Genomic DNA, 15,437 nt, shown 5'->3' with positions numbered 1-15,437 from the left:
TCACTGATTCCATGCAGTGCCAAAAACTCTTCTGTTCAAAAAACATTTCAAACTTTTTTAGTGGGCAATACAGATCTTTTTTTATAGATTAAACTAATAGTTCTTGATGTTATATGTTCTTTAAAGCTACATAGTTTTAAGAAACAAATAAAAAGTTCAGAACATTGCTTGGAACCTAAAAGGCATCTTCTATGGCATCAAGCTCTAAAGCCCTTTTTGTTTTGCTTAGAAAATCTATTCACTCTAAAAGTCTTTAGTCAATATGTGGTAACATGCAAATTGTGTTATGTTCATTCAGTTCAAATAATCAACTGGATTAAATATAACAACAAAATTCATTTTAAAGTATAGATCATCAGTGTACAGTATATCTTTTTTTTTTTTAAATTGCATTTTATTTACTTTTGTGTAATAAATAAAGAAATATTTAGAGTCGTGTTAAGAGTAATTTGCTCCATCCATTTGAACTGTGCTTTAAATGTTTCAACAGCTGAGTGACAATCATGATTGACACTGGTCAATATATTTTCTTTGCAGATAAAACAGGTTAAATATTACAACATATTACCACGTGATCTGTAAAAATCTGAAGCAGAAAGGATGTGTATAATCAGAAGGTGCGTATTCACATATTTTATTATATAACAATACAGGAGACTGGTGTCTAATGCATTTCATTTAGCAGCGACTTGTGTAGTTGTGTGCTATGTATCTCAAACGTTTATGTAATATCCCCATGTCTGTATGCTACAAATTCATGCCATAAATTAATGTGGAGTACAAAGAGTGCCGGCTGCACTTCCAGGGTGGGCTGTAACACTAATAGAAAACACATCCATTTTAAATGTTATGCATGAATTCACTGTGGTAATAAAATTTACTTTTTCAAAACTATTATTATAATACACACCCTCATTTAATCTCAAACAACTGAATTCAAAACGGTAAAGGTATGCCTACAGGAAATATTTTAACTCAATTTTCATATTCATGTATGTTTTTTGTCTTTCTGTATTTGTTAAGACCCCCATTTCTTATCTATACAGCGTCTTATGTTGTCTCAGTCTTTTTGGTATTTCTGCTTAGCCCGATATTACATTTTTGAACATTTAGATGATAAGCTTGTGTACATAGGCTATTATATGTTATTATATATCAAATTGAAAAAACAAAACAAAACAAAAAACCTACTTATTCTGATGATAGTTTTATCGTTTAACATCTATTTATTTACACACAAAATCCAATAATAAACTATCATGATAGCTCGTTTCTAATTGGTTAAACTGTTAGCACAACATCTCATCCAATTTTCCAACAGTCCCCAATTTCCCTTTGTTTAATTTAAAAAGCAAAGGGTCGCGAAGAAGTTAAAGTGATAAATGAGGGCGTGATAAAGAAAACGACTTTAACATGGTACGATTTAACCGTTCAGCTTCAAAATAATCGGCAACATCCTGAGTGAACTCCCCCTCCTCTCTCTCTCTCTCTCTCTCTCTCTCTCTCTCTCTCCTCCTCTCTCTCTCTCATACTGATTATTACTGCTGGGCTTTGTGGGCGGCTGTGGGCCGTAATTAAAATACTTCCAGAAAGAAACAGCCGACCACATCAGAAATGCAACCCTCTGTCAGGATCAAACCACATCAAGAGCGTCTCTCTCAGAGACGGTCACCAGAGCGGCTCGTGATGTACATCAGTAGGCTCATATACTCTCCGTCTAGTCTGACACACACTGGCTCTGCAGCGACTAATAAGTTATTAGGAGCAGCTACCTGTTTTAAAACAGTGTGACAAACACTCAGGGACTCCAAGTCATGTATGGAAAGAGAAGATGAATGAAGGGTGCCTTCCCAAGAGGTTTTCTATAGCATGCGCTGGTGTTACGCCAAAGGGCAGGGAGATTTGTAGATGATGGTGCTAATTACGAGAATGGTAACCATAATGCGACCAAGATGGAAGCAATTTAGGCAGAAGTCATTTGCGTGTTACTCTTCCACCCACTAGCAGCACACACCAGGAGCTTGAGTGTAAGTGGCTGTAGGGCTTTGAGTCGCACTTGCAGTCTGGTTCCTGAGAGAAGATGCATGCTACCGCAGTTTTAGTATGGCCTGCTAGATTAAGACAAAAATAAATGGGCGTGAAATATGTTTGAGAGGGAATGGAATATGTAGCCTAATTTTTAATTTTTTCTCTCCAAAATCAAGATAGAAACTTCGGGAAACGGAATTTTTGGATTTCTTCTTCTCAAATGCAGGGAAATGTAGCTGCATGTTTTCTACGGAATGCAATGAATGGGAAACAGGTCTTGATCGGTTTATTCCGAGCGTTATCTTAACTAGCCTACTCTCACAACCTGTGCTTCATAGCCTATAAAATATTTGGAATGAACGATTGAAATGTAGCTATGAGGAATGATAATGGGCTGTCTACTGAAGGCATTCCGCATCAATGTAATATCACATTAAATGTAAGGGGGGCTGGACGCGCCTGAATCATGGTTTGGTTCATATTTAAAAGAATAAAATCGCTGTTAATTACTGTGCACCTAATAAGCAAAAGAACCGCGTAAAACGATTTATTTTTCTTGTAAATGCATAACCCATGCCTCATCATGAACTTTTCCCGTTGCAAGTGACTTTTACTGATTATTATTTTTTTTTTGGATATTGTCCAGACTATTTTGTGTTGTCAGTCACTGCTTTATATTATGAGTCAGAAACATTCCATACATAAATGTGGATCAATTAAAGCCACGTGCGTATGTCTATGAATGTTAACATCACTGTCGGAAAGTGCCAACAGGCATGAAAAGAGAATCAATAGCGGCTCTCCCAGTCCAGTGTTCATGCTTAAATATAATTTTCGGATCTTTCAAAAGAAGCAAACTCTGCCCTTGGATGTCTCTCTCTTTGTGATGCGGTTTTCCGCTGTAAGCCACCGTGTGTAGTGCTGTGTAATTTTATCCACGCTGCAACCTCTTGGTTCACACAAGACTGATACCTTGCCTCCCCTTTTCCTTTGTATCAATTGGTCGGGGTTCGGGCTATTGTTGCAGGAGGGCTCTTTTATTTCTGTGCACACTGTCGATCAGCGAAATCTCACGATAGGCTCCCTGTGAAACCGACTGGCTGTTTTCTCCTCCTCGGTCAGATACAGTCTGCTTGGAGAGCAGAGTGGAACCCATGAGCACCAACGAGGCGAACCCATGCTGTCGCCACCAAGCCGGTTCTAACAGATGACCGCGACATTTTAAAGAGGGGACAGAAGGATACAGCACGTTTTGATTTTAATGTTCAGTTGACTGGATCACTGACAAATGGTACTTCTTTGATGGGACCCCGTGTGCCAGCTCTTTCTATTCCAGCGAGATTTTGCCGACATCCCGCCATGCCACAATGGTTATAATTCTGCTCTTGTTGTTACTGAGCTCCTTGGATCCGAGTTTACAGGAATCTCTGGCTCCGAGGCTGACCAGGACCCCAAGGGCGCCTTGTGCCAGGGGCCAGGCGTGTGACCCAAGGCAGCGGCGAGATGCTGGTGGACGCGGCGGGGTTTACGAGCACCTCGGAGGAGCTCCAAGACGCAGGAAACTTTACTGCGCCACAAAATATCATTTGCAAATTCACCCGAACGGGAAAATAGACGGATCTCTTGATGAAAACAATCCTTTCAGTGAGTAAACCGTTCTCGCCTTTCATGTTTGTGAATGTCAATTTCTGTGCGGTATGAGACTTGCGTAATTGTGCAAATCCTACATTGGAAAACATTGTGCGCTGACAGTATTCGGGAGGCGCCTTGCGCATTAAACAATTAACATCGAACAATAATTCACCCTGCCCGGCTTATGTTAAATGGACGAATATAAAAATTTTAATCAGCGTTCTTACCACAGTAAAATGAAGATTAAACTAACGATGAGAGCGCTTTTGCGGACTGCACAACTTGTAACTAAAAGCTAAAAATTAGGTCTTGAAAATAAAGCAACGAGTTAGAAAAAAAAAAAAACTGTATTGCATTATTTTGTAACAAGATACATTTCAAATGACTTTTATTGTATAACTTACATCGTAAAGACAATTCCCTGTCAAATTTCGTAGCCTACATTACAATCTTAAATCGTCGTTCTTTAAATTACAGCATTCGTTTATCTATCTTAGTTTTCCAATTAGTCAAATCCGAGTGCCCATGGACAATTACCATATGAAAACAGAATTCAACAGACAATTTAACATAATGACTTAGACAACGGATGTGTTTATCCAACGTAAAAGGATGATTATTCGAAACAGAAGAATGAGGAGAGCCATTAATCAGTGGAAAAAGGGGATGAATAAACATCCTCTTTAAGAGGCGTTTAGTGTCTGTATATCTAACCTGACAGCGTATGTTGTGTAGATTGTGACTCAATCAACGAAAAACTTATGCAGAAATAAAATAACATTTAAAACAGCACATACCACAATATTTACAATGAATCCAACACACATTCATACGGCAAATTGTTTAATATTAAAGGTGGGTGAGATTGTAAGTTTAAAGCAAGTGATTTAATTAAGTTAAAGACATAAGTCAATTATTTTTTTTATAGAATTTTTTAATTTTTTATGAATTAATATTACGGTAAATAAACGTAACTATTTAATGACTGTATTCTAACAGTTACGTCTAGAATCATTAATTAATAATACAACTAATCGTCAAGTGAACAAAATTATGCTTTCAAACATTAGCTAAATCATGACAGGTTTGTGAAAACTGATGACCGACCTCGACTGACCTTGTATTGTATCCCACACATTTTTATGCTATTTGAAAAGCTATTGTAAATGACTTGCAGGCGTCTCCATTTCTAGCATGCGTACTAACTGCTCCCCTCTTTTTCTAGGTATACTCGAGATCACAGCTGTGGATGTCGGCGTTGTGGCGATAAAAGGCTTGTTTTCTGGAAGATACCTGGCTATGAATGAGAAAGGACGTCTGTATGCTTCAGTAAGTGTTATGTCACGTCGGAAAATCAAGTAGCTGAAATTCGCTAGCTGTGGGATCAGATAACAAGAAGGGCTATTTGAGGCTATCACCACATGGTGGTGTTTTTCATGCGGAAAGAGTATGCCCACATGCTGCTAGATTACTGAGAGTTTGATTACTGAGTTTTGTTTCCCTCACTGGGGACCTTGTCACTGAAATTTCTGGTCAGCGGAGAGTGATAACCACATACGAGGTTCTTACTTTTGCCAGGTTACTGTGAGTGTTTGAGATGCTGAGAATTCAAGTGTGCAGATTTTGGATCAGTTTAAATGTCCAGTTTTCTACAAAATGGAGTTGACTTCTTAAAGAAATATCTAAGGTTTTTGTGGGCGCGTCTTGTTCCAGGTCCAGTTATGAATGTCAAAATAAAATAATATGATTTTTTTTAACCCTTTCAGGAAGTCTTCAACCGCGAGTGTGAGTTTCTGGAGCGCATTCACGAGCTAGGCTACAACACCTACGCATCACGGCACCATGCTACCACCCAGCCTCCACCGACAGGGTCCGGGGCAGGGGGCGGCAAGCGGCGTGCCAGTTCTAAGAGGCAGTGGTACGTGTCCATCAACGGGAAGGGCCGGCCCAGGAGGGGCTTTAAGACACGGAGCACGGACAAAGCTTCCCTCTTCCTGCCCCGTGTTCTGGGCAACAAGGACCATGAGATGGTGCGCAAGCTCAGAGAGAGCCAGCGGCACCAGGCCGGCTCTCACAGAGCCCCTGTGGGTCGGGCAGAACGCAGAAGACGACGACACAGGGGCTCCAAGGGCCACAGCAGAAGGGCTGACATTTAACACTCTCTTGACACAGATGGAGAAGAGATCCAAAGCCACTGAGAGTCCAACAGACCAAAGGAGTCACATGGAACAATTTTCTCAAGAAAGGATGATGTTGAAAAAAAAAAAATAACTTTTGGGGAATTATGTGGCAAGAAGGGCCGAGAATGAAGAGAAACATCCTTTTGCTTTGTTTTTGCATCTGAAACACAAAGACAGTCCAGATAGGTTCATGTGACCAAATTTAACACTACTGAAAGTTTTGTCTTTTGCGTTGTTTTTTCATGTTCACACTTTTTTCATGTTCAAGTCTATTCTGCTAACCCAGGTGAAAACAAAGTACACTTCCACAATGTACTTAAAGTGCTCTATTTTCGCGCTCTAATTTTGTATTTAATATACTAAAAATTATACTTTAGTACTTAATCTTAAGAACATCTAAGTGTACTCAACTGTGCTATTTTGAGACACCATGAATGTGAACTAAAATGTGCTTTTAACATACTGTCTCTGTATTAAAAAAATGTATTTAGTAACCACTTGTTGTACACTTGAACCCACCTTTGTATGAAAGATGGCTTCAAGTGGTACCTAAATACATTTTTAGCACATTTTAGTTCATATTCATGGTGTCTCAAAATAGCACAGTTGAGTACACTTAGATGTTCTTAAGATTAAGTACTAAAGAATCATTTTTAGTATATTAAGTACAAAATCAGTGCACGAAAATAGAGCACTTTAAGTATGAAAGTGTACTTTTTTTCACCAGGGAAAGACGTGTAATTATTGTACATAGCTGTACAGTCATTTGCTTTTTTATGTGAGCAAGATAACATAGAGTAAATGTTTGTAATCGTAAATTAGGATGTTGTACAAGTGCTTGACAATGCCAATGATGTGTTATGTATTGGACTACGGCTTTTATAGGTGGTGTACAGACAAGCACTTTTTCCTTATCGAAGTATAAAGTAGAAAACAAAGATCCATACACATAAAACAGATGCTTTTTAACTTACATGTGATAGGCTACTGTTCTTAAACTGCAATCAGGAGTACTTTGTATATTACTAATGTAATACATATTTATTTTGTTTATATGTTTTTTAAGTTATTGATGACATAGTTTCTACACTTCCAAATATCAAAGATTTTCTTCAGAAGAGCTTAATAGCTGCATTGTTAGAATAACACTGTTACCTTTGAACAATTGAACAATCCCGTAAGAGTAGACTCTTCAGTTTCCTATTTTTTAATACAAATTTGAGTCTAAATATATGTAATGACATCAGCTCTGAAGCATAGTTTTGATAAATGTCATATGTATTGAACACTGTAAGCTGAGTAATGCATTAAAACGGCATTGTTTGACACTGAAAGCTAAACATCTGGAGGAATGTCACCAATAAATTATATGAAAAAAAACAAAAACAAATTGTTTTATTGCTAAGCATACAGGATACAGTGGCATTTTGGACAAAAGAGTGAATGATCAATGATCTTTATGTGGTTCCCACCTTACATGTATTCTCTGTTTCTAGCCTACATAATACATATTATATGGAGCTTAATTAAAACTTTGACAGCTAAATTAATGGCAGTGTCTGCAGATATATTCACCGCGACTGTGATAGTGATCGCATAGGTATTGAAGTCTCTCAGCGGTCCAGCAAAAAGGGACTCCCTCTTGGGACCATCCCCCCTTTCTTCTTAACTGCCTCAAGTGACATCATCTAGAAGAAAGGAAAAGAAAAAATCGATGGGAGAAAAGCAAAACACAGTCACTTTGTAAAATATACTCCTATAAGATTCTTTTTTATAATTTTAAAACGTACTTGCCGTAACAACCTGTGTTTGGCATGAAGAGCGGCTACTTGTAAGAACAGAGATCTGTGCTTTTGAAATCTATAGGAGAAAAAAAGACGTGTTATTCTATACTTCGCAGCTTCGAGAGCTTCCTGGCGGTCACAATGGCATATCTCTGGGGGAACCTGGGAAGCCGTGTCGCTTGAGACATTCTTCTTCCTTTTTCTAAACGACGAGAGCCTGTGATCTGAGAAACAAGGCAATCCCCGATGAAAAAAATATGTTTTAGAAAGTGTAACGCGTTGTATAGTTTGTTATGAATGCCAAACTCTAATATTACTTAACAGGAATGCCGGACTCTAGATAAATGGAACTGTTTGAATGAACCTTTGTCTTGCCATCCTGATAGCTTATTTTTCACGTAGCCATTCATACATAAATACATGGGAGGCGAGATCAAAGCTTTCCGCGACGTCAAATATTATATTCTATAAATCACCATATTAATCAGAAACCGAAGAGTGCTTTCTTCCCTCTGGCCAATGAAAAAAATTATGATAGCACCAGCTTTACGATACTTATCACAGATAATACAAACAAGTGGTTTGCCCTCAAAATTATGAGTAACATGATTCAGATTTACGATTTATTCTTCTAAAAATAAAGGTATGCATTTGGATCCAAAAACAGTTGTATGAAGTCTGATATCATAAAGATGTCTGAAATCAAACCTTCCATTAACAACCTTTTACACAGTTTGACACTTAAAAAACAAAAACAAAAACATTTTTTTTAGTGCATCACTGATTTAACTGATCACTGTTTACAGCCAACTCAAGAATAGAGAAAAATAAATTAATAAAAATGTGACAATTGTTTGCTTATTTAAATATATAAATCTGAGGACCTTACGATAAAAAATAAATAAATTACAACGAGAATTACAAAACTCATTCTGTCCAACAAAATTCGCTGAACCTGTGTGCAGGTTAAAAATAAAGGTGCTTCAAAAGGTTCTTCAAGCGATGCCATAGAAGAACCATTTTTGGTTCCACAAAGAACCATCTCTTTCTTACCTTTTTATTATCTGAAGAACCTTCTTTCAGAACCTTCTGTGTCACAGAAAGGTTCTGCAGATGTTAAAGGTTCTTTATGGAACCATTTAGACAAAAAGGTTCTTCTATGGCATCGTGAAGCACCTTTATTTTTAAGAGTGTAACTACCTATTCAGGCACACGACGCCCCTATTAGTTCAGTGGCATATAACAAGTAAACAGAGACCCAGGGGTTAAGGTTCAGCGTCCCGATAGAGCGACTTCTGATGACCTGCCTTCAACAATGATGCGTCTGCCGCCATGTCGAGGGCATATAAGCGCTCATTAACCCTGCTGCCAAAAAAATAAAAATAAGGCCATAAGATCGGACTGTCGGGTCGTGTTGAGATTACGCCTCACGTGTAATTTCCAATGAGAACAGAAAGTGTACAAGTGCTAAAAAAAATTAATGAACGAATATTATTTCCAAAATGACTATAATGTTTTTAAATCGATTGATAATTAAATTACCCAACGAGTGCTTTCTCAGAAATTACTTAAAGCCGTGGACTATAGTGAAAACCGCTCCAATTAAAATCACTGCGATTCAGTCTCATTCTTCTCCGGCCCGAGGGCCTCAAAGGGCTGCTCCTCGTGCCCATCTAATTGGTATCGTCAGGAATTCCTCAAGTATTGACCCAGCGGAGCCTGAGGGGTCTTTGTTCGTACAGACAGGCCTCCTACTGGCCATCTTTGTAGAGCTGCTGACCTCTGCACTAACATCACACCATATTGCTTCCAGCTTGACTGTTTTTTTAAGTGATACATTTATTAATGCTGATAGCTTATCTGATGAAATGACACAGAATCGACAATCAGAAAAGAGTGTTAAGCTGTAAAATGCTTCACATTTTAGACTATTACTAAAAATACCATTATAATAGGCGAAGAAAAAGCTCTGAACAAAGTCATGTTTGAGATATAAGCACAGGCTTTAAAAGCAGTGAAAATAAATTCGACTAACACACAGCAAACTTTTCTGTCTTTGTTCAATAAAGCTATTTGTAAACTTTACTGTAGCCTAGGCCTAACTGTCTGGGCAAAATAAATCCTATTTGAATTAGTCACACTAACACGATCTCAGGAAGGTTAATGCACTCCAACATCTCAGCAGTCTCAGTTAGCAAATTCTTCCGTCACTGTGTTTCCAAAAGTGTCCAATAGAGGGAAGCACTGACTTCTGACCAGTTTCTGTGGATAACGTTATCAAAGGTTTGCTAGTGCTGTCCTCGCAATAAATCTAGAATTTGAAGGGCGGGTTGTCACTTCTGTGTTTGATAGACCTATCAAGATGTTTTTTTGAGGTGTGCTGCAATTAAAGAGCGGTAAAAGTTATTAACTTGAGAAGAGATATTAGAGGAGTTACAGGCCCTCTAAACACTCGCTCAGTAAATCCAGCACACTATAATAATATCACTGTATTACTGTGAGAACTCACGGTTGAAAGAATTGTGCCTGATTTATCAATTCCTAGAGCACTGCAACTAATTCATCTCACAGCACAAGTCAGTTTCTCACGGCCCGTCATTACATATTCACGACATTATTATTCAACAAAAGAATCTATAAACCATCTCTTTGTTTTAACCCCACACCTTTTAAAGCGTCTGACTGAACGAAATCGTCTCGTTTCCACACACATCTGAGAGGCGGATCTGAGGCGGTTGAGCGCGACTGCATGCAGCACCATGGAGAGCGGCTGAGCGCCCTGTTATTATTAAATTCACTTCATTCCGCTGCTTGTATTCAAGTTGATACAGCTGTAAGAGACTAGACTAGTTAAAATGTGTAGCATTTGTTTGTTGCTATTTCTATATCAACGGCAAACACTCGGTTTAAAATGTAACAATGGCTTTCATTTATAGGTATTAGACGTTCGTTATCGGTCAGCGGCAGACTAAATTACGAAAGCATGGTGTGTGGGTCTAAATATAACATCTGATAAAGACCGTTTGAGTTTTTGTCATGATAATTCAGCAGTGGCTATAAAGCATTACACGCCTTTTCGATTTGGGTATCCGAATGGGTCAAAAAACAACAGTCTGTTTGATCAGTGTCTGTGCCGCCAACATGTATAAAACCAGCCACACATTCTTAGATCAAATGAACCGCTTGACAAACGACCCATTCCTGTGTGCAGAAGACCCCCATCAGCAAGCAACATTTAGTGAACCGTCAGAGCTCGGATGGGTGGGATCGCCAAGACACACGTTAAGCAATTTGGGTAACAGGCTCTGTGTCTAGATGGTATTCAACTCTCCTTTTTGAAGTTAAGAGATGAGAGTGCTCTGTCTGGAGGAAACGTTGTCATGCGAAACAAAGGCGGGGCAAGCAAGAGTTATGGGAAGGGAACTTTTTGTTTGTTTGTTTGCCATAATGATTTGTATAAACAAATCAGCCCCAGAGAAGTATATATCGGCCCATCTACTTTTAAATCAACAGGCCTACCTTATTTAATTAATGAAGTTTTGGACATTTGACCACTCCCTCAAAATACAAATACACTGGGGTGGATAACAAATGACAAATGAACAAATTGATTTATTTAATTTTCTTTCAATATAGTTTGTTCCTAATATTGTTAATGCTATGCAGAAGTAAATGTGCAAAGTCAAAATGTTTAATACATACATAAATAAATGAAAAATAAATAAATAAATAAAATAAAACAGTTAAAAATTAAGTAAAAATTATAAATACGTATAGTGCCCCATTTATACATTTGTGGACACACCTAAAGCTAAATAACAAAATATCTGCAAATAAATGATTTTAGAGTTAAATACTTCGAGTTTTAGGCATTTTTAATGTTTATTGAGATGGCCAGAATGTGAAAAGGCTTTTTTAAAATTTTTATTTATTTATTTTTTTTTAACTTTTTTTGGACCAGAAGATGTGCCTTGGATTCTTCTCATTTTTTTTTTTTCCTTTTTTTTTTTTTTTTTGTAATACATGAAGTAAGTTTACCGCAAGTTCACACGGGTGTCCTAACAGAGTATAATTAACAAACACCTGTCTTAATTTTAAACATTAAATCTAGTGTTTAATTATTTGAACTGTAAACTTATTTTGTTTTTATCATGCAACGCGAATTATTCACTTTCACCATGTGTGGTAAAAGTATCCAAATACTTTTGTATACGCCACTGTATCGTGAACAGGCAAATTTACTAACTGTCCTCGAAGAGGAACTTGTTTGTTTGTAAACAACAGAACATAAAAGAGTCCTTCTCCTATAAACGGATGTGTAATTAAACCCGTAATTTGCTCCAATATAGTAAATACACCCTCGAGTAGCCTATTCATTCAGCCTGAGCAGTCGGAGCGTTAAAGAGGTGTTCATTCTGGGCGGAATTATTTTCACGTACAATCCTTACGAAAGCCTCTATCAATAGTAACGCAAATTACAATCTTTTGAGGTTTCAAGTAGGTGTCTTACTTTTATGTTGATAAGTGTTTTCACCATCCCCCATGGTCTTTCCGTTTTACGTCGCATCCTCTACACTAGCAGCAGGGAGCGCGCATTACCCGGGGCCGCGGAGAGAGCTTGACTCACAGTGTGATGTTTCCAGCGGTTTACACGTTCTCCCCCACAATGCTCTGACGCACAACATTCACAACTAGACACTCGTAAGAGGTCAGCTGCAGCATTGTCAGGCTGAATTATATAGCGGTCTTTACGCTGTCAGAGGGATGTGCAAAAGCTCCTTTACAGACTTCAGAAATTATGTTTGCACATCAACGTCTGTGTCATTTTCATAACAATTTATGTCATAATAAGCATACCACTTCCTTATTTTATTTTTCCAGAGTATTGTTCTTTCGCGGAACAGGGCCGCTTTTTTTCTTGAATTTGTATTTGCAATTCGTTCGAATTCGACTTTTGTTTTTTTCCTGTTATTGTTAGAACGGTCTCCTGCCTGACACTGCAGTCTGTTAACGTTGTGATTTCCGATACATCCTCCCATACATAAATTATTTTATTTCTGTCCGATTATAAAGGAAGCCTACACAAAGACTCAACTATATATAAAGCGAACTGTTGAGGGGTTTTGCAAAGCGCATAGCCTACACTGAACTTAATTCCACGTATTTAATATGAAACATTTGATTTTAAAAATACTTTTCAGTAACGACAAAAAGCTATGGCACTTTCCACCTGCCGCCAAATAGACCTTCGCGAAAAGAAATATAGTTTCAGAACGCGGGTAACCATAGCAACGGATCATTATCGCTGGATACATTCTGCAAAAAAAGTAGTAGGCTACCATCATTTGTCACTTAATGACACACTCTTATATCACTGAAGGTAGTTAAGAAAAAAAAAATTATTATAGGCGCATCAAAGCAATAATACCCGAGGTGACAGCTTCTTGCGTTGAAATCATTCAGACGCAGATTTGAGACTGATAAAGACATTATTCCCATTGACAACGGCATTGCACTGTCAAAGTTAACGAATGTTGTTTTATTGTAAGGGATCGGTTATGACGTTTGCCTCTCTCACTCGCACGCGCACACACACGCGCGCTGTAGTCTCACTGCCCACGGCATGGACGTGCGCACATTATAAGGAATCAGTGTGCTCAGAGTGGCGCAGAAGGCTGCTCCGTCATGCACTAGGTAGTGTGTGATGTAATTTCGCTGCAGATATAAATATCGTCGGCAAGGGAAAAGTAGCATGGCTGAGCGAGGCTAGAATTGACGGTCAACATTTTCCAACTTTTGTGTGAAAACAAAACAGCTTGAACACCAGTCTGAAGTGTAGTGTCTTGAGAGGAAACCCACTGAGCGCGACTTCATGCCGCTCACTAGGGTTGTCCGTAGCTCTGTCCGTGAGTAAGCCGTTTTGTGCGTCTTTTTGGCTGCCGACACAAATACAGAGAAAGACGGTAGTTTGGTGTCTTCAACTCTTTCAGACGCTCACGTACCGCTCAGAAGGATGAGTGTCCATTCGGCCCTATTACCAATACTGGTCTTAGGGCTTATGACAAGCTCAGTGCGCTGCGCTCCGCTGCCCGGTGGGCAGAACGGACCCGTGGAGCGACACTGGGAGACCCTCTACTCGCGTTCTCTAGCCAGAATCCCCGGAGAAAAAAGAGATATCAGCAGGGACAGTGATTATCTCACGGGCATTAAAAGACTGCGACGTCTCTACTGCAATGTTGGCATCGGGTTTCATCTCCAAGTATTACCGGACGGTAGAATTACCGGCGTGCACAACGAAAACCGTTACAGTAAGTTTCATCTGTTATTTGTACTTATGCATGCTGAATCGGCTGTTGGATTTGAAACTGTCACCCAAATGAAATTGAATTACGAAAAAGAATTAGCTTACAGAATTAAGAAAAGTAAAGAATCCTTTATGAACACAAATAACGCGCAGTGGCTGTTAGTCAGTAAAAATAATTGTAATAAAACACGAATTCAACATCATGCCATGTTTGATAACATCAACAAAGCCTGTTGTAGCGCTTCCATTTAAATTTCCCGAATCAAGTCAGGTGTGATAGTGCACCAGCATCTGGCATCCTGCGTTACGCACGCAACAGGTCTCTGTAACCAGAGCAGGACAGGAACCGGGCCAAAATCCCAAACCTAAAGTTAGGAGCGAGATAAACTCATCCTTTACGGTAGATTAACCCTTCACTCTTTTAGAAAATAAAGGTTCTTCAGTGATTCTTTGGTTCAGAACCATTTAGGCTGTATAGGTTGTTCAGTTGCTGTATACTTCTTTAGAGAATGTTCAGTTTACTAAAGAACTACAGATTAAATTGTTTTGGAATTTAAAATGTCTTCTTTGGACATTAGGATAAAACAAAACATTTCTGAGACCACAACTTTAAGAATTTCAACCTAATGTAAATTCAAGGCAAATGCAATGTATAACATCTGTGTTCTAAACATCTGTGTTGACGCACTTCATATGTTTCTAAGAACAAACTCAAGAAGTAGGCTACTGGTTATGTTTGTCAACATCCATCACAGACTAAACAAACAGTAGTTATGTTACCATTAAACGAGAAACATTGTTACAAGTTTTCCTTAGACCCATCTAAAGTGGTCAAGGATCTGAAGCTTCAATTTAATAAAACATTGATAGTGATTCATTGGGGCAAAGACGTCGTTTAAAATAAAGCAGAAGTCATTTAAATATACATCTTAGTGGTTTTACAGAGAAAGAATAGATGCGATATTACGTTTGGGAAATTTGAAGAGGCGGAAAGTGTCATTTCCTTCAAAAAGGATGCTCTGGCAACTTAAACGTAAACACGTACAATTTTTAGAAAGGCAGTCATGGTTGGGAGTTGCCAGACAGGGCTAAAGATATAAGCCAAACAAGGTCATTTATTTTCTTTGTTGTGTGTTTAAGGTCTTCTTGAGATATCTCCGGTAGAGAGGGGAGTTGTGACACTGTTTGGCGTCCGGAGCGGGCTATTCGTGGCCATGAACAGCAAAGGGAAGCTTTTCGGATCTGTGAGTATGAAATGATTTACAACGGGTTTCCGCCCGTGAATGTTCTTATCAGAGCTCGATGACATATCACCCTGTACTTGAGATGTATCCCCTCACCACCGACCTCCCCCCTCCCCGTCCCACAGTCTCCGACAGCGTTACATTGTTGAACTCAGTTGTGGCGTGCTTCCAGTGACTAGTGGTGTTTTCATTGTGGGACGGACAAACCCAGGAACGGTAGCGCAGTAGATCATTCGGACTACGCATTCCATTCTTAGCATTGCCA

General features: G+C 38.7%; 2 protein-coding genes and 1 long non-coding RNA gene across 4 annotated transcripts in view; 2 read left to right on the top strand and 1 right to left on the bottom strand.

The window, feature by feature from the left end:
• The first annotated feature begins 2,306 nt into the window (after window positions 1-2,306).
• On the top strand, window positions 2,307-5,819 carry fgf3 (fibroblast growth factor 3). The gene is made up of 3 exons (XM_058782643.1): window positions 2,307-3,672; window positions 4,886-4,989; window positions 5,427-5,819. The coding sequence occupies exons 1-3, from the start codon at window positions 3,396-3,398 to the stop codon at window positions 5,814-5,816; spliced, it is 771 nt and encodes a 256-aa protein (XP_058638626.1). The 5' UTR covers window positions 2,307-3,395; the 3' UTR covers window positions 5,817-5,819.
• Window positions 5,820-5,875: 56 nt separating this feature from the next.
• LOC131544450 (uncharacterized) overlaps window positions 5,876-15,437 on the bottom strand; it is a 25,967-nt gene continuing 16,405 nt past the window's right edge. The window contains exons 3-5 of one of the 2 annotated variants that reach the window (XR_009272135.1): window positions 7,631-7,700; window positions 7,416-7,528; window positions 5,876-6,000 (exon numbers count right to left, since the gene is read on the bottom strand). This is a non-coding gene — a long non-coding RNA (uncharacterized LOC131544450). Of the gene's footprint in view, window positions 6,001-6,528; window positions 7,529-7,630; window positions 7,701-15,437 lie in introns of those variants that run through there. The other variant, XR_009272134.1, reaches the window with a different exon arrangement.
• fgf4 (fibroblast growth factor 4) overlaps window positions 12,595-15,437 on the top strand; it is a 6,180-nt gene continuing 3,337 nt past the window's right edge. The window contains exons 1-2 of the mRNA XM_058782646.1: window positions 12,595-13,932; window positions 15,069-15,172. Coding sequence (XP_058638629.1) covers window positions 13,638-13,932; window positions 15,069-15,172 — 399 coding nt within the window. The 5' untranslated portion in view covers window positions 12,595-13,637. The remainder of the gene's footprint in view (window positions 13,933-15,068; window positions 15,173-15,437) is intronic.

Source organism: Onychostoma macrolepis, chromosome 07 (genome assembly GCF_012432095.1).
Source record: "Onychostoma macrolepis isolate SWU-2019 chromosome 07, ASM1243209v1, whole genome shotgun sequence".
NCBI lineage: Eukaryota > Metazoa > Chordata > Actinopteri > Cypriniformes > Cyprinidae > Onychostoma > Onychostoma macrolepis.
The sequence above is the reverse complement of the archived record's forward strand: the minus strand, read 5'-3'. Positions and strand labels throughout refer to the sequence as shown.